The sequence below is a fragment of the Thermobia domestica genome, chromosome 15 (genome assembly GCF_964235325.1).
Source record: "Thermobia domestica chromosome 15, izTheDome1.hap1.1, whole genome shotgun sequence".
In the NCBI taxonomy this organism is placed as follows: domain Eukaryota; kingdom Metazoa; phylum Arthropoda; class Insecta; order Zygentoma; family Lepismatidae; genus Thermobia; species Thermobia domestica.
In genome coordinates this window covers 190,938,043-190,959,493 of record NC_137468.1, presented here as the reverse complement: position 1 = coordinate 190,959,493, position 21,451 = coordinate 190,938,043, and the positions used below count along the sequence as shown (strand labels likewise).

At 35.6% G+C, this 21,451-nt stretch overlaps 1 protein-coding gene across 2 annotated transcripts in view; it reads left to right on the top strand.

The window, feature by feature from the left end:
* The window catches only part of LOC145671422 (ATP-dependent translocase ABCB1-like), a 144,145-nt gene that overhangs the window by 120,695 nt on the left and 1,999 nt on the right, over window positions 1-21,451 (top strand). For both annotated transcript variants that reach the window (XM_081740596.1, XM_081740595.1), the window contains exons 22-26: window positions 3,269-3,409; window positions 9,709-9,865; window positions 12,316-12,510; window positions 14,783-14,989; window positions 20,597-20,743. In XM_081740596.1, the coding sequence (XP_081596722.1) occupies window positions 3,269-3,409; window positions 9,709-9,865; window positions 12,316-12,510; window positions 14,783-14,989; window positions 20,597-20,743 (847 nt within the window). The remainder of the gene's footprint in view (window positions 1-3,268; window positions 3,410-9,708; window positions 9,866-12,315; window positions 12,511-14,782; window positions 14,990-20,596; window positions 20,744-21,451) is intronic.

Below are 21,451 nucleotides of genomic sequence, written 5' to 3'. Positions count from 1 at the left end.
GTTTGCGACCTTGTGTATATAGTGTGTAATTTCTATGAGAGACAGCACAAAACCACGTTGTTGATGCATGGATGTTTGGCGGGGATTTAGTCATGCCTGACTGCTACATGCTGACTGGTGCTGCCATCTCTGAAAAATTACGAACACTTAACCGACAACCTGCGTTGTGGGGCTACTCTGAACAGATTTGATGGGGTGACACTGAACGCAGCTTTGTATTGCTCCTCCAACGAAACCCTGACTTATTATTACGAACCCTGAAACAGGTATCTCTTGCAAGAGCAAAAGGTTTCAACAAGGAAATTGTCACAGAATTTTTTGATCTGCATTAAACTGTAGAAGGCACTGGCTTGGTCAACTCTCCGGAACACGTCTACAACGTGGAAGAGACTGACCTTTCTTTCAACAATAAATCAAAGCGTGTTGTGGCAGACAAAGGTTGTTCAAATGCAGTGTTCGTGACATGCGCCGAGAAAGAAGAACATTTTTCGTTAATTACGTGTAATGCTGCAAGCGCTTTCATTTCTCTGTCCTGGGTTATCTGCAATAGGTAACTGGATCGAATGTTCAAGATGCAGCCGTTGGTACCGCATAGTCTGTGTAAGTACTGGTGACAATGTACTTTTATCTGTGGACGATGCAGAACCAGTGCGTGAGCACATGTTAACATTGCTTAGTTCCACGGGGTCTACGTTCCCCGAGGAGTTTTAATAAACAGTAGATGTATTATTGATTTTGTTTTGACTTTAGTAAATCTCTTCCTTTGTTCTTATTGGACAGAGCATACATGCAGATTATTCTTCTCTAAAATATATACGTTTAGTATTTCTGCATATTTTTAGTGTTTTTTTTTTTTAATGTTCAGTGTCACCCCTCCCTTGTTCAGTTTTACCTCTCGATCGTGGGTGACTCTGAACAGAACACACGTGTTCAATTCCACGCACGTAGCATCTATTCTATACCAGATATCGCGCAGTGCTTACACCGAGTGTTGAACAACATATTGGGGTTTCGATTCCATGTAAAGTTTCTTCCATTCGTTGCGAACCGTTTGCTTATAAGGTAAATTACCATGAAATTGTTCAGTGTCCCCCCACCCCACTATACGATTACTTCATAAGAGTGTTACAAGGTAATATACAGGGTGTTCCAAAACAACACTGTCGTTTGAAAGAGTGTCACTCACTCACGCAACAATTTTTATAGGAGTTTGGCTACGGGCATATAATTTGGAGTACTCACCAATTACCTCTATAAAACTTGTAGTGGAAGTACCGCAGGATTCTGAAACATGGAAATTTGGATAGGGCATATATTAGATCCTAACTGAAGTCTTTACCCAACTTCAGCAGGTCCCATAGTTCTGGAGCTGTGGACCTTTAAAGTTCTTTTTTTTTTTTTTTCGTTTTCGGCACCTGTAACTCCGAAATGACGGATTTCTGCACCCAGGTTGGTCTATACTTTTTGTCTTATTTTGGTGTGAGGAATTACCTCCCAAACGTTGTCGATGTTGTTTTGAAACATCCTGTACACCACACAACAAACGAGAGTGGAACTACCCATAAAACGGAGATATTAATACATTTTTCGCATATGTCGGAATGCTGTTTCAGAGAGAACTTTTCATTGCGAGAGAGAGAGAGTTAAAATTCTTACTAAGATTCTACTAAAATTCTTACAACAAGAAAGATACAATGTATGTAGGTGTTCATTGAATTATGCAGTGCAGTCACAAAATTAATAATTGTATTTCCTGTTTTAATGTGGAATATTAACCTGTTGTCAGAGTAAATAAATTATTTTGTATTTTAAAATTCTCTTTGGATTCCCACTTTATTAGGATATAGCAGACAAGACTGCATGAAGTTGAATGAAAGCAAATCGATTGCTACTGCCTTTTATTTCTAGCTGTCTACACCAGGCACGCACGCAGGAATTTATTTCGGGAGGGCTCTAAAGCGTTTCGGGGGTGGGTCCAAATACAATTTGAGGATAAATTATATGAACATTTCTAAAAATTGCCCCTAAAAGTAGGCTACATTTACACAAAAATTGGGATTTCGGAAGAAGGGGTCCGGACCCCCAAGGACCCACCGCGTGCGTACGTCCCTGGTCTACACCGATGTTTGCAGTTTCTTAAATCAAGTGATCCCCAATTCATATATGATACTGAATCAAGACCCAAAAGGTCTGTCTTTACATAGGAAATTGAACCCAGTGTGCACCAAAAACAAGTGCTTTAACCATTTGGTCACATGGGCTTTCATGAAAACACTTTTCAATTGAGAATCATAAGATACATTTACTGCTTTTCAACATTTTGTTCTTAATTAATTTTTTATTGTTTTTATCACCTAAATAGTATTGGCTGTACCATGCGCATCCAACTGAGAATGTGATACTATAGATGGAAATATTGATACGGAAAAAGATTATTATTATTATTATTATTATTATTGTTGTTGAAATAGAACCAATAATTACGTATATTATCTCGAAAATGAACTTTCACTTAACCTCAAACCGCCTTATTTATAGTCGAGATCGACCCCTAAATAAATGCCTAGCTACGCCATTGATATGTTGTAAATATATGATCTTAAATGCACGAGAAGACAATATAGAAAAAAAATCGTTTATCTTCCATCCTTACACAAAATAACATTTTTCCTGCCGTATGGTTGTTTATATTCGAAAAGGGCATAATAATAATAATAATAATAATAATAATAATAATAATAATAATAATAATAATAATAATAATATAGATATATAGATGAGACTAGGGAAGAATATGCGTATTGTTGGGAGTCATCCACATATTACGTAAGGGGAGGGTTCGGCTATGCGTTACGAAGTGTTACAAGAGGGAAGTTTTTTGGTCATACCTCGAATATGGTAGTCCCAATCTTTTCGATCTTGCTTTTCACATGAACTTTCCAATTTCTACTTTTCCTGTATCGTCTTGTACCACAGGGGAAAGAAACTTGTTGGCCTACTCCTGCTGGATCGACTTAGTGGTCTCATCTAGCTACATTAGGATAAATGGCTTAGAACGCAACTTCGAGATAAACACTCAGACAAGACAAGATTAACTTATAAAGTTGTGCCTAAACTGAATAAATACTAAGGTTTATTGTGTGCAGTTACAAAACAACGAAAGTAACCACGTATTTTGCAGAATAAGTAAGAAATTTTGTAAAAATGTGTACGAATAAAAAATGCTGTTATGAGTTCCTACAAGTTCTTATTTGTTTATTTATTGCAGGGAAGCACTAAAGCAGGCTTATATTTACGCAGTTGTCTTTGCATTTTCTCAATCTGTGATATTTTTAATGTATGCAGGGGCATTCAGATTTGGAGCCTATCTGATAGGAATTGGTGATATTACTCCCACTGACGTGTATCGGTAAGTATATACTTTAATAAAAAAAATCTTATTATTGTCATTAAATATTCTGCCTTTTGCAAAGTCCTGGGACTAATGTTTTTTTTTTTTTTTTTTTTTTTTTTTTTTTTTTTGTTGGACCTGGAGATGTTTCTCCCACGTTTGTCGATTTTGAACTTTCTCTTTTAACTCCCAATATTTTCTTCTATTTTTCAAATAATCGATCACTTGTGTTCTTATTCCTTGCTTTCCTTCCATCTTTCCTCCAATACAATTTCTTCGCAAGATCTGTCCAATCCGATTGGTCTTTCTACGAAGGATGATAACTAGAAGCGTCCTCTTCTCTCCTATCCGTTTTAAAACATCTTCGTTTGTTGTTCTTTCTGTCCATTTTATCTTCTCCATCCTCCTCCAACACGACCTTTCTAAACTCTCTAATAATTTCTTCTCTTACTTCCGTAATGTCCAAATCTCTGAACCATACAGTCCAAATGTTCCAGATATAGCACTTGACCAACTTCTTCCTAAGTCCAATATTGGTCCTGCTATTTAAGAGTGGTCTTTTCTTGTTAAACACTTCTTTTTCTATGGCAATTCTTGACCTGATCTCTTTGGTGTAGTAAGCGTCTCTTGTCAAAATATTGCCCAGATACTTGAAATTCTCGACCATTTCAAGTTCTCTTTGTTCTACTCTGATCCGTAAGGGCGCGTTTCCTCGGGATATTCTCATGACTCGATTTCTCGATGTTGACTTCCATTCCATACAGTTTCTCAGTGTCAGCTATTTTGTCAATTATCTCCTGTAGTCCTCCTTCGATTTTAGCTATTATAACCGTATCATCTGCATACCTGATCTTGTTAATGATCTGCCCTCCAATATTAAAATCTCCAATTCCCGTTAATGCTTCCTTCATTAAACATTCACTGTAAATATTGAATAATTAGGACGACAAACTACATTCTTGTCTGACTCCTCGTCCAATCTCCACACTGTTGATTTCTCCTTCATTCAAGCGCAGCTTCACTCGTTGTCCGTTCAATGTACAGGTTGCAAATGAGTCGTCGGTCTCTCCAGTTGACCACAATTCTTGAAGTATTTTCAGAAATTTGGTTCAATTCACCCAGTCGAAACATTTTGCCAGTCGATGAAGCACAAACACAGCTCTTTCTTTACGTCAAGAACTCGTCATCAACCCAATAGCATCTCTGGTTCCTATTCCTTTCCAGGATCCAAATTGACCTTCTTCTAACATCTCTTCTATTTTACTTTCCAGCCGCCTGTTCAGTATGCGTGCAATAATCTTCCCACTGTGAGAAATAAGGATAATGGTTCTATGATTGCTGCATTTCTTTGTTTGCTTTTTCTTGGGTAATGGAATCATTTTAAAATCAAGAAAATCCTCTGGCCATTCTCCAGTCAGGTAGATCTTGCTAAAAACTAAAGTCAGTACTTTCATTGCATTGTCTCCTAATCCCTTAAGCAAATCTGCTGGTACGTTATTGTCTCCAGTGGCCTTCCTCCTTCGCATGTCTCTGATGGTATGACTGTATTGTGTTCGTGTCTTGTGGATCCCTGTAAGGGCTTTGGCGTTTATTACAGGCCGGGATTCGATCCTCTATGTCCCCTTTCTAGGAAGACATTTTACGACACATCTATGAGTGTCCTGGGTTCGACCATCTATGTCCTGAACGTCTCTTTTAGGCTCTAATAGCAATTCGGAGATTCTACCAATGCCAAGCATATAACCATTGGACAGTACGGTTCAGAGTTTGGGGCAGAACATTCTGGGAAATTGACATAAAGATTGATTCCAATTGTATCTCTAATGCCAATACAATTTAATAATGCGAAACTTATTACATTGTATAGGCATTTAACTATTGATGCTGAAAAAAAAAGTAGATTAAATTCTTTTAAACTATAAAACATAAATTTAAATCATGGTAATCATTTTGGTAAAAGGATATATACGATTTTTACGTTTTCACTTTAATTAACAACGCTGAAACTACACTAACACAAACTAAATTACACTTTGGCACTTTGATTTAAATAATTGAATATGATAATGCAATTCTACACTCGGCCCAGTTATCTTCATTACGATCGCGGAAGACGCGAGCTACCAGTTGAACTTCACTACATTATACGTTCTTTATTGACTCACACTTTCACTTTTGCTCACTTTGATATGGAAAAAAGATGGTTTCTGTCAGTTCCAAGGAGATGCACTTTTAGTTGAGAGGTTGAATTTCCTCGCTATCCATTTTATCTTCTTTCAGGTGGTCTTGAAATTGGCACAATGGAGACATTCCGAAAGTTTCGTCTTGTACAACTTATATTTATTATTTAGTGTTGCACATTGTTTCGAAAATACTTTGCAATTAACTTAATTTGTGTGTATTCACATGAACAACTCACGTATTTGTCTATCGTTGCACTGTTGGTACATTAGTGCTAATTAGTCTAATATATTAATACGTTACGCTTTTACATGTTGTTGTTAGATTCATAGCTCCAGTCAGACTAGTTTGTTTTTTCTCCCCAGCGCAGCTTCCTGATGGAGACGCAAAGTAACCAACTGATGTCACAGCTAAAATAATCATGACAGCCTATAGACAGGAAATTCGCTCTTTGCATTATACTCTAGCACCTTATTTGGAGAAGCGATAGAGTCCAAACTCCGGAGGAATCACACATACACATATTTGTTTGTTGGCGAAGAGAAAATTCTTTAGAGTTACTCTTATACGAGGTTCACATAAGAAGTTAAAATTTTCTTAACTAATATTCAAAGAGATGAATCGTACAGTTACAATGGTTTGTACTACTTCACTTTTCAATATACTTGGTCCTTTTTCATCATCATCTACATCTTCCTCTGCTTCGATCGTTATATCTTTGGGGCGGTTCTTCTGATCATACAGATCTTTTATGTATTCCTTCCAAATTCTTAGGATTCCTTGATGATCAGTGACTACATGACCTTGTTGATTATCGATTCTAAAGTGCGTATATTTTTGTTAGCTTTCCCTCCTAATTCTTGTGCTTTCTGATACATCAGACCATATCTGCTGCGCCGTTGAAGTTTCATTATTTCTTCACAAATCTTTTCAATGTACTTTTCTTTGGCTTTGTCTCTCTCTTTCCAATTCATTATTCAGCCTTCTGTATTCGTTGATGTCTGTGGTTTTCACTCTTCTGCGTTCCTTCATTTTCTTAAGCATCGTTTCAGTTATCCATAGTTTTCTCGGTGCTCTTTCCATTCTGCCAATATTATTGTGGAGTATGTCTAGTAGAATCTGTTTAACTTTTCCCTAACTATATTCTACATTGCCGACCATATCGCCCAATGCACAGAATTTTTCTTCAATCTCTTCTTTCAGATCACTGTCTATACATCTTACTCGCTCTAAATTCCATTTTGCATTTCTCCTTCCATTCTTCTTGATTGGCTATAACCAGGTTTGCACTTTGGTCACTAGGAGATTGTGATCCGAATCAATGTCCGTTCCCATTAGTGTCTTCACGTCTCGTACACTATTTCTGAAACGTTGCTTGACAAAACTGTAATCGATTTGGTAGTGTTTCTTATCTCCTGGATTTTTTCATATGTAGAACTTGGTTTTTCTTTTCTTAAACCACGTATTCGTCACCACCATATCATGTTGCCTACGTTTGGAATTCGTAATCAGGGTGTCTACTAAAATTCCACAATGACATTTCGTGACTTTTTCGTGACCTTTTCTTTACCAAATCATAAAATTTCCTAACATTTCCAAGAGCGAATTTGGGTGCGAATTAGGCCGAATTTTCATCCATGCGATACAAACATACTTTGCTTGCGATTTGGTAGCGTCTAAAGCCGACCATAGACATTTTTGGTGTTGAATTTTGATGTTTTATATAACAAAATTTTCCAATCTGTACTTACATTTGTACAGTTAAAAAAAAAAAAAAAAAAAATCGTGACCCAAAAGCTAAATTTCGTGACTTTCATGACCGTTTTCTGATTTCGTGACATTCGTGACCGATAGACACCCTGGTAATGTTCATTCGAATTCAAATCCAATCTACGATTTTTTTTAAAAAAAAAATTCTTTTATTTAAAAGTGTGTTTATTGACAATGAATATCTGTATAAAATGGAAATGGTGAAAGTTATAAAATATATCACAATTATGTAGTATATTAGAATATATGTGTATATCACCCAAACAAAGCTACAACTTTTACTTTTTTGTCCATTATGTATACTCTTGAAGAGAAAGCAATATATATAGAAATACATTAATTTTGCAAATTAATACTCAAGTATTCCGAACAGCGGGAGTCAACCTTGTTTAGGAACGTCTTACTGAGAGGGTTCATGAATTGTGTAGACATATGGAATCTTGCCCTATCTTGAAGAAACCCTATTATGCGCAGAATTTGATGCAAAGTGTAGCGCTGCGAATTCAATATTTTGATTATCAAAAATCTTTCTATATGGTACACAAAATATAGCAACGCTCTACCAAGCAATAACTTTTTCACTTCTTATTATTCAGTATTCTGCCGTTTGGCAAATCTTGGAACTAATGAGGGTTTTTCTTCTTGATTTTAATTTTGGGTCTGGAAATGTTTCAAATTTCTCTATTTCAACTTCCTCTTTTAACTCTCTCTGTTTTCTTTTATTTTTCAAATCATCGATCAGTTTTGTTTTACCTGTTCCTCGCTTTCCTCTCATCTTTCCTTCTATAGCAGTACGAAGAAGACAATTTCTTCGTAAGATGTGTTTAATCCAATTAGCCTTCCTACGAAAGATGATGGCTAGAAGTGTCCTCTTCTCTCCTATCCATTTCAAAACATCTTTCACCTCTTATGGAACTATAATAATTTTCTTGCATATATATATATAAAATACCACTCCCCTTCTCTCTCTCTCTCTCTCTTGTCTGTAATAAAAAGGTCGCAGTGACTCACCTTAGATCGCTCATCTCTGGTGTGTGGGGTTCCTGGTTTCATCCCAGCTCCTTCCATGTCAACTATGTGGTTCTCCCGTCTCTTTCCACTTTATTCCTTCCACCATTGCATTCATCTCTCATCATCACCGTCTCCTTTAGCCTAGCCGGTATAATCATGGGATGTAAAACTTAAAAGATTTCATTTCTTTTCTTTCAATGTTCTTAGGAGTGCGAATAACACGCATTCACCAAATGTTTTTTTTTTTCATAGCTTTACGTAGTCCCAGAGTAAATGGAATTCGGACTAGGAACACGCAAATAACAACGAACGTTGGAAGTGGCCACGAAAAGCATGCTGGACAACCGCTATAGATGAATTATTTTTGCAAAATATTTCAATTATAAAAATACGGTGTTGCCAACTATTGCTTTATGCCAGCGTTTCCCAACTGGAGTGCCGCGGCACACTGGTGTGCCGTGAATGGGCCGCTGGTATGCCGCGAGGAATCGAAACAAATGTATATTTGTATTTAATATTACTATGAACCTCTACTATGAATCTACAATTTTAAGTTTTATACCATGTTACTGTTCTGTACATTTCTAATGTTGAAAAAAATTATCATTGTTATGACCATTATTGATTTTTTATTATTGCAGACTATTTCTTAACTTGAAAATATCATTCAATCCTTTCGACAAATTACCCACATTTGTGTTTTAAAAGTAAAAGAGATTTGTTTGTTCGTTCGTTATTTAGTGATCTTCCTTCTTAGTAAAATGTTGGATACAGTTTTTATAAAGAAAGCATATTTTTAAAAACCTGAGTCCAATATTTCATTGCAATTGTTTTCTATTTTTAAATTAGAATGAAAAATAAGCATAATGATTTACCACGGGGAAAAATCAGTGATAGAGCTTTCTTCTCTGTAAGAAGATGATCAATAATCACAGAAAAAATACCACTGGGTTTTATATTTACAAATAATAATATCTATAACTGTGCCGCGAGAATCCAAGTAACACCCGTAGTGTGCCACAAGTTGAAAAAGGTTGGGAAACGCTGCTTTATGCTGATTGAAATTATTTGAACTGCGCAACTTGCAAATGTTGTTACCTAGCGCAATTTTCATTTAGAGTCGCCAGCTCAACGTCTGATTTAAATTGCCGGCTTCCGTATGTCTTTTGTAACGGCATCAGAAAAATCCAATCCTTTTGCAATTGTTCTAACGAAGCATCAAGAAGTCAGGCTAGAAAGCTGAAAGTCAATAAACTCGTATAAACACTGGTTAAATTGAAATCATTTCTAAAAATATATAATAAGCATTGTAAAATTACTAATACTAATAGGAAATTTGTCATGTTTAATTGTAGCGTTTTCTTCGCGTTGGCGTTTTGTGCTGCATCCGTTGGACAGACTTCAGCTTACTTGCAAGACTACAGCAAAGCTAAACTAGCAGCATCACTGATGTTTCAGCTGATCGACTTAACATCAGAAATAGATCCTTATTCAACTGCCGGAGTCAAACCAGTAAGTAATAGAACTAAGTAATTTTATATTTATTGAACAGTAAAAGTACAACGAGATGGAAAATATTATACTCGCCCATTTAGCGAATTTCACTTAATGCTCACGTGGGAGAAGTTGCAGCGACTTTCACTAATGAGATCTAGCGTGACAAAATCATATTAATTAAATCCAAAGTTATTCTAACTTAAGAGTAAAACATTAATTCCCGAACAATGATTTACAATACTTTGAACGAAACTAATCAGTAACAGTGTTGAATTACCTAACTTACAATAGTTTGAATAAAACTAATTAGTAACAATGTTGAATTACCTAACTTAACAATAGTTTGAATGAAACTAATCAGTAACAACGTTGAATTACCTAACTTACAATAGTTTGAATAAAACTAATCAGTAACAGTGTTGAATTACCTAACTTACAATAGTTTGAATGAAACTAATTAGTAACAGTGTTGAATTAGCTAACTTACGATAGTTTGAATGAAACTAATTAGTAAGTGTTGAATTACCTAACTTACAATAGTTTGAATGAAACTAATCAGTAACAACGTTGAATTACCTAACTTAACAATAGTTTGAATAAAACTAATCAGTAACAACGTTGAATTACCTAACATAACAATAGTTTGAATAAAACTAATCAGTAACAGCGTTGAATTACCTAACTTACAATAGTTTGAATGAAACTAATTAGTAACAGTGTTGAATTACATAACTTACAATAGTTTGAATGAAACTAATTAGTAACAGTGTTGAATTACCTAACATAACAATAGTTTGAATGAAACTAGTCAGTAACAGTGTTGAATTACATAAGGTGAGAAGTTATTTCCGAATACATACACGCAAAAATTACACAAAACTACTTGTTCAACGATTACAAATGATGCATGTTGATGATCATGGTGATAAGTATTTGAATTTACTACTTGTAACTCTGATCCGGACGATAAGAAGTAAAACTATTTAGAAAAATTATAGCAGGATCCGATAGGCCTAAGTATTGAATTCAAATACTTCTTATTTTATTATTATTAATATTATTATGTGAAATATTATGTAGGAGAACACATATGTTAAGATTACTGCAAATGTATGTTAAATAGTATTAACTTACACACTTTTTCCCCTACTGCCGATAATTAGTATTTTGGGGTAACTCCCACTGATGCAAATGAGGTCCTTTAAGTGGCAAAAGGAAGCCACTTCATACACCAAAGGAATTCTAATAGCATTGCATGGATAGATGCTTTTATAGAGTTTAAAAGAATGACGGTTTAAGCTGATTTATACAATAAGATTAAAATCAAAACATCATTTTCAAAAGAATGTAAATTAAAGTTTTGTTTAACTTTCGTTAAAGAGAATCAACCTTACTTAATATTACTTATCCAACAAGCAAAAAACCAAATTACTATATTATCAACATCTAACAAAAGTTTGGTTAAAATATACTGAATATACATGACAACAAAATCAAGATTGGGAGGTAGATTCCTTGTTCACAAAGTTAAAACATTAATCTATGTAACGAACGTTCTGTGTTAGATAGATTCTTAGTCATAAAATAGCTAATATATGCAACGTACGCTTTGTGGCAGATAGCTCCCGTCATAAACAGTTAATCTATGTAAGGAATGCTCTGTGGCAGATAAATTCTTAGTCATGAAGTTAGAACAATTAATATATACAACGAACGCTTTGTGGCAGATAAATCTCTAGTCATAGAGTTAAACAGTTGATCTATGTAACGAAAGCTGTGGCAGATAGATCCCGTCATAAACAGTTAATCTATGTAACAAACGCCTTGTGGCAGATAGATCTCTAGTCATAAAGTTAAACAGTTGATCTATATAACGAAAGTTGTGGCAGATAGATCCCGTCATAAACAGTTAATTTATGTAACGAGCACTTGACAGATAGTTCCTTGTCATAAAGTTACAGGAGTTAATCTACGCAACGAACGCTTTTGTGGCAGATAGATCCCTAGTCATAAAGTTAAACAGTTAATCTATGTAACGAACGTTCTGAGCCAGATAGATCCTTTGTCACAAAGTTAAAACAGTTTAATATATGTAACGAGTGTTGTTACTTTTTTCTTTTCACCACATGTTTAGTTGTCACTCTTCTGAGTATTCACATTTTGAACTTAGTGCAACCAATTCCTTTTACTATAATTTAGCGCTCTTACGCTCGTATTATTTAAACAATATTTGTTGTCCAACATAACTTGAATAATGGGTTTATCAATCAATTTCCTTCTTTCCAGTAAAAATTGGACTTCTTCATAACTTAACCAATATTCATAATGCACGTGAATAACAATCCTTTTTCATTTTATAACAGAGTAGTCCTACAAAACATTTCTTTACAGTTTGAACTTTGTTTATATGTGTATTAGATAAACTGTTCTAGATGATAGTTATTAATAATATCTTTGATTTTTAGTCATTGGAAGGAAAAGTGACATTCCAGGACGTGCATTTTCGATATCCAACGCGATCAGATATTCTTGTACTTAAAGGACTGAGTTTTACTATAAGACCAGGAAAAACTTTGGCCCTCGTTGGCGCGTCTGGTTGTGGTAAAAGCACCGTAGTCTCTCTGCTAGAAAGATTTTATGATCCACTCAAAGGAAAGATAGTAAGTACATAAAGAAGTATATATATATTTTGGAAGAGTTTTTTTTTAAGTATCGTGTAAGAGAACTAATCTACGAGGCACATCCAGAAAGTAAGTTTACCAATGGCCTTGAACACAAACAAAACACAATTGAATGGAAACATTTATTGTACCAGATAGGGATATTTTTAACTGTTTTTCCACATAGTCAATACCGGAATTCAGACATTTGTCATTCTTGTGTCATAGAACTCGGCCTCCTGAGATTGAGACCACTGACAACGTCCTTCGCCTCTCCGTCATTCTGAAAATGTTTATCTGACCCGACAGGAATCTCTTGAGGTGTAAGAACAGATGGTAATCGCTCGGAGCGAAGTCCAGGCTGTATGGTGGATGATCCAAAATGCCCAGACGAACTGCTGCAGGAGATCTGTTGTCTGACGAGCTGTGTGTGGGCGGGCATGACCGTACAGCAGGACACCAGCACTAAGCATCCCACGCCGCTTGTTCTGACGATGGATTTCAATCGGCGCTATGCCCTGTGCATTCAAAAACTTTATCACTACTCGCACTTCACATGCGGCGGAGCTGGAATAGGAAAGTCCATCTTCAACCACAGCTACGACGCTACTGAGAGCACTACGGAAGTTCCGCTGGCGCATGTGCCATGTTAGAACCTTACTCACTCACGTGCACACAGTCGTTACGCGCAACATAAGGTTTCCTAGCTATGGAACGCGTGGGAAAATTTTTCTGGATTCGCCTCGTATTTATAGTATGCACCCCCTTATAACTGTCGACTAATTAGGAGAAGCGTAGTGAAAGTATCACGTAAATAGAGGGAGCTAAAAGCATGCCATATATTTTGCAACTCCGCTGGATTATCATCATTGCCAACCCCCATTAAAATTTATATTTCAGATGTTTTTAATGCTGTACCAGCCTCGGTTTGCAATCAAATGTCAATTGTGGTCGTGTAGATTTTCGCTTTAAAATTGGATTAAAATTCTATAATAGGGTCACGTAATTCCATTGAAAAGAAAGAAAGAAAAAAAAACCTTGAAGGTTGGTTTGGTACTCATTATCCCATGTTGGGGCCACGGTGACTCAGTGGTAGAGCGCTTACCTTTGGTGCGTGGGGTCCTTGGGTCGATTCCTGGCCAAGTAAGATTGTGATGGACAGTATCGTGTCTGTGGGTTTTCTCATGTACTCTCGTTTCCTCCCACTTTCTCAATCCACCAATTTTTCCATCATCACTCACTTGCCTTAATCATCGTCTCCCTTGGCTTAACATGCATAATCGTGGGAGGCCGATGTTGTTGCAGATATATGTTTGCGTTATTTCCATATTTATTTAGAAAACACTTTTACTAGATTTCTCTATTAACTCCATAATTAAAGGTGTTCACGAATGCATTCCTTGTTTTTAGGTTTAACATCAAGTTCTCAGTTTTACCTGAACTCAACATAATATAAATCATTTGCATTTTTCTTATGTGAACTCCTGATTTTATTTTTATATTCTTTCAAGTATGTATTACACCACCTAAAGCTTAGTGAATTACACAGGGTGTCTAACGGTCACGAAAGTCATGAAAAAGCCACGAAATCAGAAAACGGAAATGAAAGTAAAGAAAAAGTCACGAAATTTAGCTTTTGGGTCACGATTTTTTTTTTTTTTTAATCTGTACGTACAAATATAAGTAGAGACTGGAAAATTTTGTTCTATAAAACGGCAAAATTCACCACTAAAAATGTCTATGGTCGTATTTAGACGCTACCAAATCGCAAGCAAAGGACGGTTCTATTGCGTTCTTGAAAATTTGGCCTAATTCGCACCCAAATTCGGCCTAATTCGCTCTTGAGATTCGTCCTCCAGCTGGCATCATTGAGCAGTGGTGATGCAAATTGCATCGCATTGCCGAAACCACCTACACATCTAACCAGTTTATTCAACTGTGAGAAGACACCAAGTTTTTATTGCTCCAAGGAACAGCCTTTGAAAATAAAGATAACATAGATAAGTGCTAAAGAATATAGGTACCGTTATTAGTTTTCGAATGTTTCGAAATTTTATGGTTTAGTAACCACTAAAAGATCACGAAATTTCATTTTAGAATTTTAGTAGACACCCTGTTACAGTACAAAAGAGAGAAATACTTGTATCACTTAATTACATTCGGAAGTAGTAAAACTAATTATCTGAAAGTCAGTTTCTTTTAAATAGTAGGAATGCATTGTAGTAGCTAACAGTTAAAAATAAATTTTCATTAACTTTTATTCTTCTTTCAGCTCGTGGATGATTTTGACATTCGAACCATGAATTTATCGTATCTTCGAAGTCAAATTGGTCTGGTAACTCAAGAACCTGTGTTGTTTGACTGTAGCATCAAAGACAATATCATCTACGGAATCGCTGATAAAGATGTTCCGTTCGACAAAATAATTAACGCTGCAAGGGCTGCTAACATTCATGATTTCATAACAGGACTTCCGCAGGTATGAAATATATATTTAACAACTGAACCTTTTTTGAGAATTATTGTGTATTCAAGAGTTTTCATTACCTTCGAAAGTCAGGGAAGTTTTAAATAGGTCAGGAAAAAGTTACAGAAAAGTGATTCCAATTACGTAAATCAGACAATGACTCAAATTCGAACTGTCTTACGTTGTACCCCGAAATAGTAGAGCTCATTGGCGTCTGTAGCACATAAACTTTGGGGGGACAGACTGATGGGGGACTGGGGTGTATGGAATACCCCAGGAAAGCTGGGGGTCCGGGTACTCCGGAAAATTAAAAAAAGAAAATAGTCTTTGCACATTGAATTTTAAAACATTTTTTACTCAAAAAGCAAACAAAAACTTAAACATTGTTGTGTTTTATAGTTATTATTTTTGGAAAATGTGGTACTTAATATTTTATATTTTTTCAAACAGTAAAATTCAACCTTGTTTTACAATTTTAGTTACACTTAAATGACACTATGTGTATGTCGAAAATAAAATAATAATAAAAGGTAGTGTGAATCGAATACTCAAACAATAAAGTTTTGAAAACAGGTTTTAGGTCTACAAGCCTACAACTTATGTAACTGAGGCTCCACAATGTATAGTTAAAAAAATTCTTGAAAATTGTGGTTTTGTTTAGCTAAATTAAATTCCCTTAACGAAAACAATTCCTATTACTTCCACCTTCACCTTCATAGGTCCAAAAATTAACTGTCTTTTTTCACAATAGGAAACGAATTTTGTGCTACTTTTTTCATATCCACTTTGTCTAACATTATTTTGTGAACATAGCAAAGTGCTATATTGGTTGAACCTCTTTAAGATACTTGAAATATTGGGGGGGGGGGGACGAAAACCGTTTTACAAATATTGGAGGGGACATGTCCCCCGTGTCTCCGGTGGGATTGACGCCCGTGGTAGAACTACAATCATAGAGTTTCAACGTGTGCCCACAGCTTTATCGGTGACTTATGAATATTGCTAAACTTCGAGTCATATGTGAAAGTTCCTGCCTTTCTATAGAGAAAAGCAACCTCACTTCTTAAGAACAGTACGCTTCACAGATTTTTTGTGTTTAGTTCCTACAACTTGCTAAAATGTGAATTAAGTGTTATCAGGAAATTCATCCCAGTTAATACTCACACGAAGGAAAACAAACTAAAGCAGTGATAAGTACAAATTATGCATCGTACTTATCCCAGGAACAAGAGTTTGTTTACTGTTTCTTGATGAGTTAGGTTTTTTAAATTTTTTCTCAAAAAAGGTTCCACAGGATGACTAACTTTCACATATGACTGTAGTCTAGCAGCACTCAGAAGTTATCGCTAAATGTGTCAGCACACCCCAGAACTATATGATTGTAATTCTATTGTCTCTAGATTCAAGGTGAGACTGTTCAAATTTGAGTGTGTGTTCTACAGCATCAATCAGCAATTATTAATTGATATAATATGGAAAAATTCATAAATAGAAAAAAAAAAATCCGAGAATAAACGTTAAAACTGGGCTCTGGAAATTTGTATACGAACAACTTCGTTTATGAATATAATATAATAATATACAAATAAATCAGGGATATAGAAGTAAAATCTGCTAAATCCATTTTTCAATTTTCTCAGGAAACGGAAAAAAAAAAAAATTGGCACCCTTATGTTTCAGAATTGTTGAACAATTTGTTACTATCATTAAAAACAAAACAAAACAAATGTTCAACAGTTCTAAAACATAAGGGCGTCACATTTATTTCGTTTCCTGACTAAATTGAAAAACGGATTTAACAGGTTTTGCTTCTATACCCCTGAAATGTGACAATTTAATCCCAAGAATCGGCTGTAGAAAGAAATGTTTGTTCACCTATACACCTTCAAAGTAGACTCCTTGAGAAGCGACGCGTTTGGTTAGATTACTGTACAACTGTTGAAAATATTTGGAATTCGTTTTCCGGAACGCTATACAGCATGGTTCTCACTGCTTACTGGATGTTCGATGTCTATTAGAGAACCTTTCTAATTTTCGAAACAGCCAAAAATTAAAGGTGTTAAATCATGAGAATAAGGCGATTCGTCATTTGGGAATTGATTTCTGGAACATAACTCGCGAACACTTAACGCTGCTCGAGATTTCCATCACTCATTTTTCGCCCACCGACAAACTTTGGGAGGTGATTCCTTATATGAAATGAAAGAAAAAAGTTCTAATAAACATAGGTCGAAAAACGTCTCCTTTCAGAGTTATGAACCGCCGAAAATTCGAAAAATCATGTTTCGAAACGCCCCGCCTTAGAAACTATAGGATGTATCCCAAGCGGTTTAAGGAATTACACACGAACTAGTATGCGATCTATGTTTTACCATCCTCCGTTATCGGCGAAATGAACGCGTTATTAGTACTTAAGGAGTATCCCTATACCTGAACTTCCTTTTTACACTTCGTTTCGCCGATAACGGACTACGGTAGAACATAGATATTTAGATAGAGCGCATACTAGTTCCTTTGTAATTCCGTAAACAGCTTGGGATAGGTCCTGTAGTTTCTAAGGCATCGCGTTTCGAAACGTGAATGTTCGAATTTTCGGCGGTTCATAACTCTGAAAGGAGACGTTTTTCGACCTATGTTTATTAGGACTTTTTACTTTTATTTCATATAAGGAATTACCTCCCAAAGTTTGTCGGTGGAGTTACCTACCACCCTGTATATATATATATATATATATATATATATATATATATATATATATATATATTAACAACCTCCTAACGTCGTGGAGCATGGGGATGAACTAAGTGAGACGTTTAGAGATTGCTACTACTCATTGTCCGAAATGAGTAGGTCGAAGTGAATTGAGAGGAAATGATAACACATCTATGCTTCAGTTAATAAATGTACGAACATCGTGACCAAATTCCCAGACCAACAATCGTTGCAAATCTGAAGTTGTGCCACATTCAAATTGTGTCAATGTTAACAGACAATATTTCACATTGATGACATTACAGATTTCGTTCACAACTTTACAAATCAAACCAAAACAAATAAACTGACGACTTAGCGTCTAGCCATTAATTCAGTGACAACATAACACAACTACAACCATTTACGTAAATAAACAAATACACGTGCTTGTAAGACATGACAACATTTCATTATTACTACAATTTAATCTCTTTAATTTTAATTCGAATAAATATTAATTTCCATCACCAAAATAAACTCGTAAAACCATATATCGCTACAATATATATATATATATATATATATATATATATATATATATATATATATAAAAGCTCGAAGTGTGTGTTACTATAACCTGAATTAATATGACAAAAACTACTCACTTGATACAAGGACCTTACCATATATCTGGGAGCATAACATTTGTCCAAACCGTTTGGATGCTCTGTCATCTTTATTGATGTTTTCAACTACGCTGCTATAGTCCGCGTCACTCGAATTGGCGTGTGGCATCAGCCAATAAGGTAGCAGTGCGCTGTTACTAAACCTTTACGGAGGAATCTAATCATTGATAACTGTCCACAAATACGAAGAAAATCAATTATGAATGATTAGATTCCTTTCTGAAAGCTTAGTAGCAGCGCACTGCGACCTTATTGGCTGATGCCACACGCCAATTCAGGTGACGCGAAGTTTAGACTGGTAACACATAGGCACGTTTCCACTTAGGAAAATTAGTTGCAATTTCAAATTTCTCATAGATTTTCTTTTCTGTTACAATTTTCATAATTTCTGCCTGAACAGGAAGGCAAGTGCGTGAAAAACTTCGAACCAACTTTATTACGATCAAGGAAAATTTAACTCAATCTTCAAAAAAAGTGAAACGTCTATTCACTTTATAACATTTTTTTTTTTAAAGGGTAACGTTTAACACAATTTATGAACAAGAACTTTATTTACTTATTTCTCGTTAAAAAAAAAAAAAAGTTTTCATTGAGAGAGAGGGAGCTATCCACATGTCTTGCAGCGGAATTGAAGACCTTGAAACAGATATCAGAGAGCATCGAAACAGTTTACGCTCTCTGGATACAATTTTCTCCCTCAAGCTATTCAATATGTATTCTTATAACAACAATTAGCAAATAAACTCCCTTATGTATGAAGTGCTACGTTGAACCAGATAGCCTTTTCATTTAGCGATGTGTGGTCAGCACAGTAGCTCTTATCACCGTTATTTCTCATTTTCTACACCAGAACTCTCTACTTCTTAATACCAAATAGCTTCTCAGTAGCTTCTACCACGAATCGAACTCAGGAGTACGTACAAGGGCATGAGTATTACCCATTTGCGTTCACGGAAGTATCAGCTTCAGTACGAGCAATAAAAATAAGATTGTTTTCTCAATTTGTTGTTTCAAATATCTCAATGTTTTCTCAATTTGTTGTTTCAAATATCTCAAAACATGCACTAATATAGGAAGAAATGTGTAATTGGAAATAGTATTGCTATTACGATTACTACGGAGAGCAAAGGATACCAACGTAATAACCAAGCTCGGGAATCGAACTTGGAATCCGTCCAATCAGCCCCCCTCCCCGAAATTTCGACTTTTGTGTAAATTTAGTCTAATTTTAGGTGCAATTCTAGAAATTTTGATACAACTTACTGAGTTTGGACCCCTTCCGAAATAAATTCCTGCGTACGCTACAGCGTCCAACACGTGCATTGACAGTTTCGCCAATAACAACCTGAATGCATACAAAGCTATCCGCACACAAACGCTGTTACCAATACAAATTCTGATGTGATTTAAACAAAACGAAGTTTTGTTCCAATCTCAGCACAAACAACCGCAACAAACCACAATATTAGGAATTATATTGAAACCAATATACTTCAGCAACTCAATTGTAATATAGACGAACTATGAACAAACAATCCAATGTATTGTATACTTTTATATATAAGATTCTACATACTTACATAAAGGTTAAAAAATAAGGAAAAGAAAAAAAAAATGTTCGTAAATATTTGGACATGAAGCAGTGAAACCTGCATAACTTCTGTGCTCATCTTGAACACTGATGCGTCCTTCTTCCCGCTTCTCAGACGAAGCCCCGACCACGGGTCTAGAACCCAGGCGTACAATGAAATGTCGGAACCTTCATATCATGCGAATTTTTATTCATATTGTCTGCACATGTACTCTCATAATCATGACGTATAAGCAAGGTATGTGAGAGTACGATATCCCAGTAGTTCTCACAGATGAGGTTGAAATGTGAATAAAGAGTTTATTGTAATGTAAAATGAACGCAAACGCAAAAATGAAACGAAATGCACTTCGTAAGTCCATTGCACAAAATGCATGTTCTAAAAATTTGTACATAAATAAATATCACTATAATGCAAGAAACAATGTTCTAAAAATTTGAACATAAATAAATATCACTATAATGCAAGAAACAATGTTCTAAAAATTTGTACATAAATAAATATCACTATAATACATGAAACAATATTAACTGACAACGAAAAGGTGGTGGTAAGCAATTTATTTTATTTTATTTTATTTCTAAGAGAAAAATTGAGATGTTTGTTACAAATATTTTCTTCATATTATTGTTTTTCTCTTCCATAAGGGCTACGACACCATGGTTGGAGAGCGAGGAACGCAGCTGTCAGGAGGTCAAAAGCAACGAATTGCCATCGCCAGAGCCCTCATCCGAAATCCAAAAATCTTGCTACTTGATGAAGCAACGTCAGCTCTTGACACACAAAATGAAAAGGTACTTATCTACAACTTATTTTGTTCATATTATATATAGTTGTTTTTAATTTATTTTAGGATTGGTATTCAAAAGAAATAACGTGTTGTTATTGCTCTTACTTTTACATAATTCTTCTGTAGAAAAACATATCCTCTCGTAAACAGGTTTGTTCAATACTGTATTAAACTATACACAATCATTCTTAAGCACACTATCACATTGTGGTTAGGCTGTGTGTTTGAACACTCTCGAACTCCTTGTTGCAGCTCAGTGCACGTCTGAATCCTGAATTTTTTGTCGCTGCTGAGAAAGGCGAGGGACAAACTTCGCTGCAATTCGTCTTGTGTTCAGTTCATCGGAGTCTGTTACAAACATCGTGAATTGTTTACCTTCTGTCTTCGCGAATCACATCACGTACTTTCATGATCATTTCCGGTTGTGTATGTTGACGGTTGACCAGAAGTTTGTCATCTTTCACAAATTCGCAGCCGTCTTTGAAATGCTTGAACCACTCAAATGTTCTTGCTTGACTCAGTGCACTCTCACCAAATGCCTTTTTCAGTGTGGGGTGGGTTTTGGCTGCAGTTTTCTTCAACTTGACACAGAACTTGGTGCACATCCGTTGTTCCTTAACGTCAGCCATTTGACAAAACGAAACACGCCCTGACATACTCGACTACAACTCACAACTCAATGCGCCAAAGATGACGCAAATTTGTGGTGCAG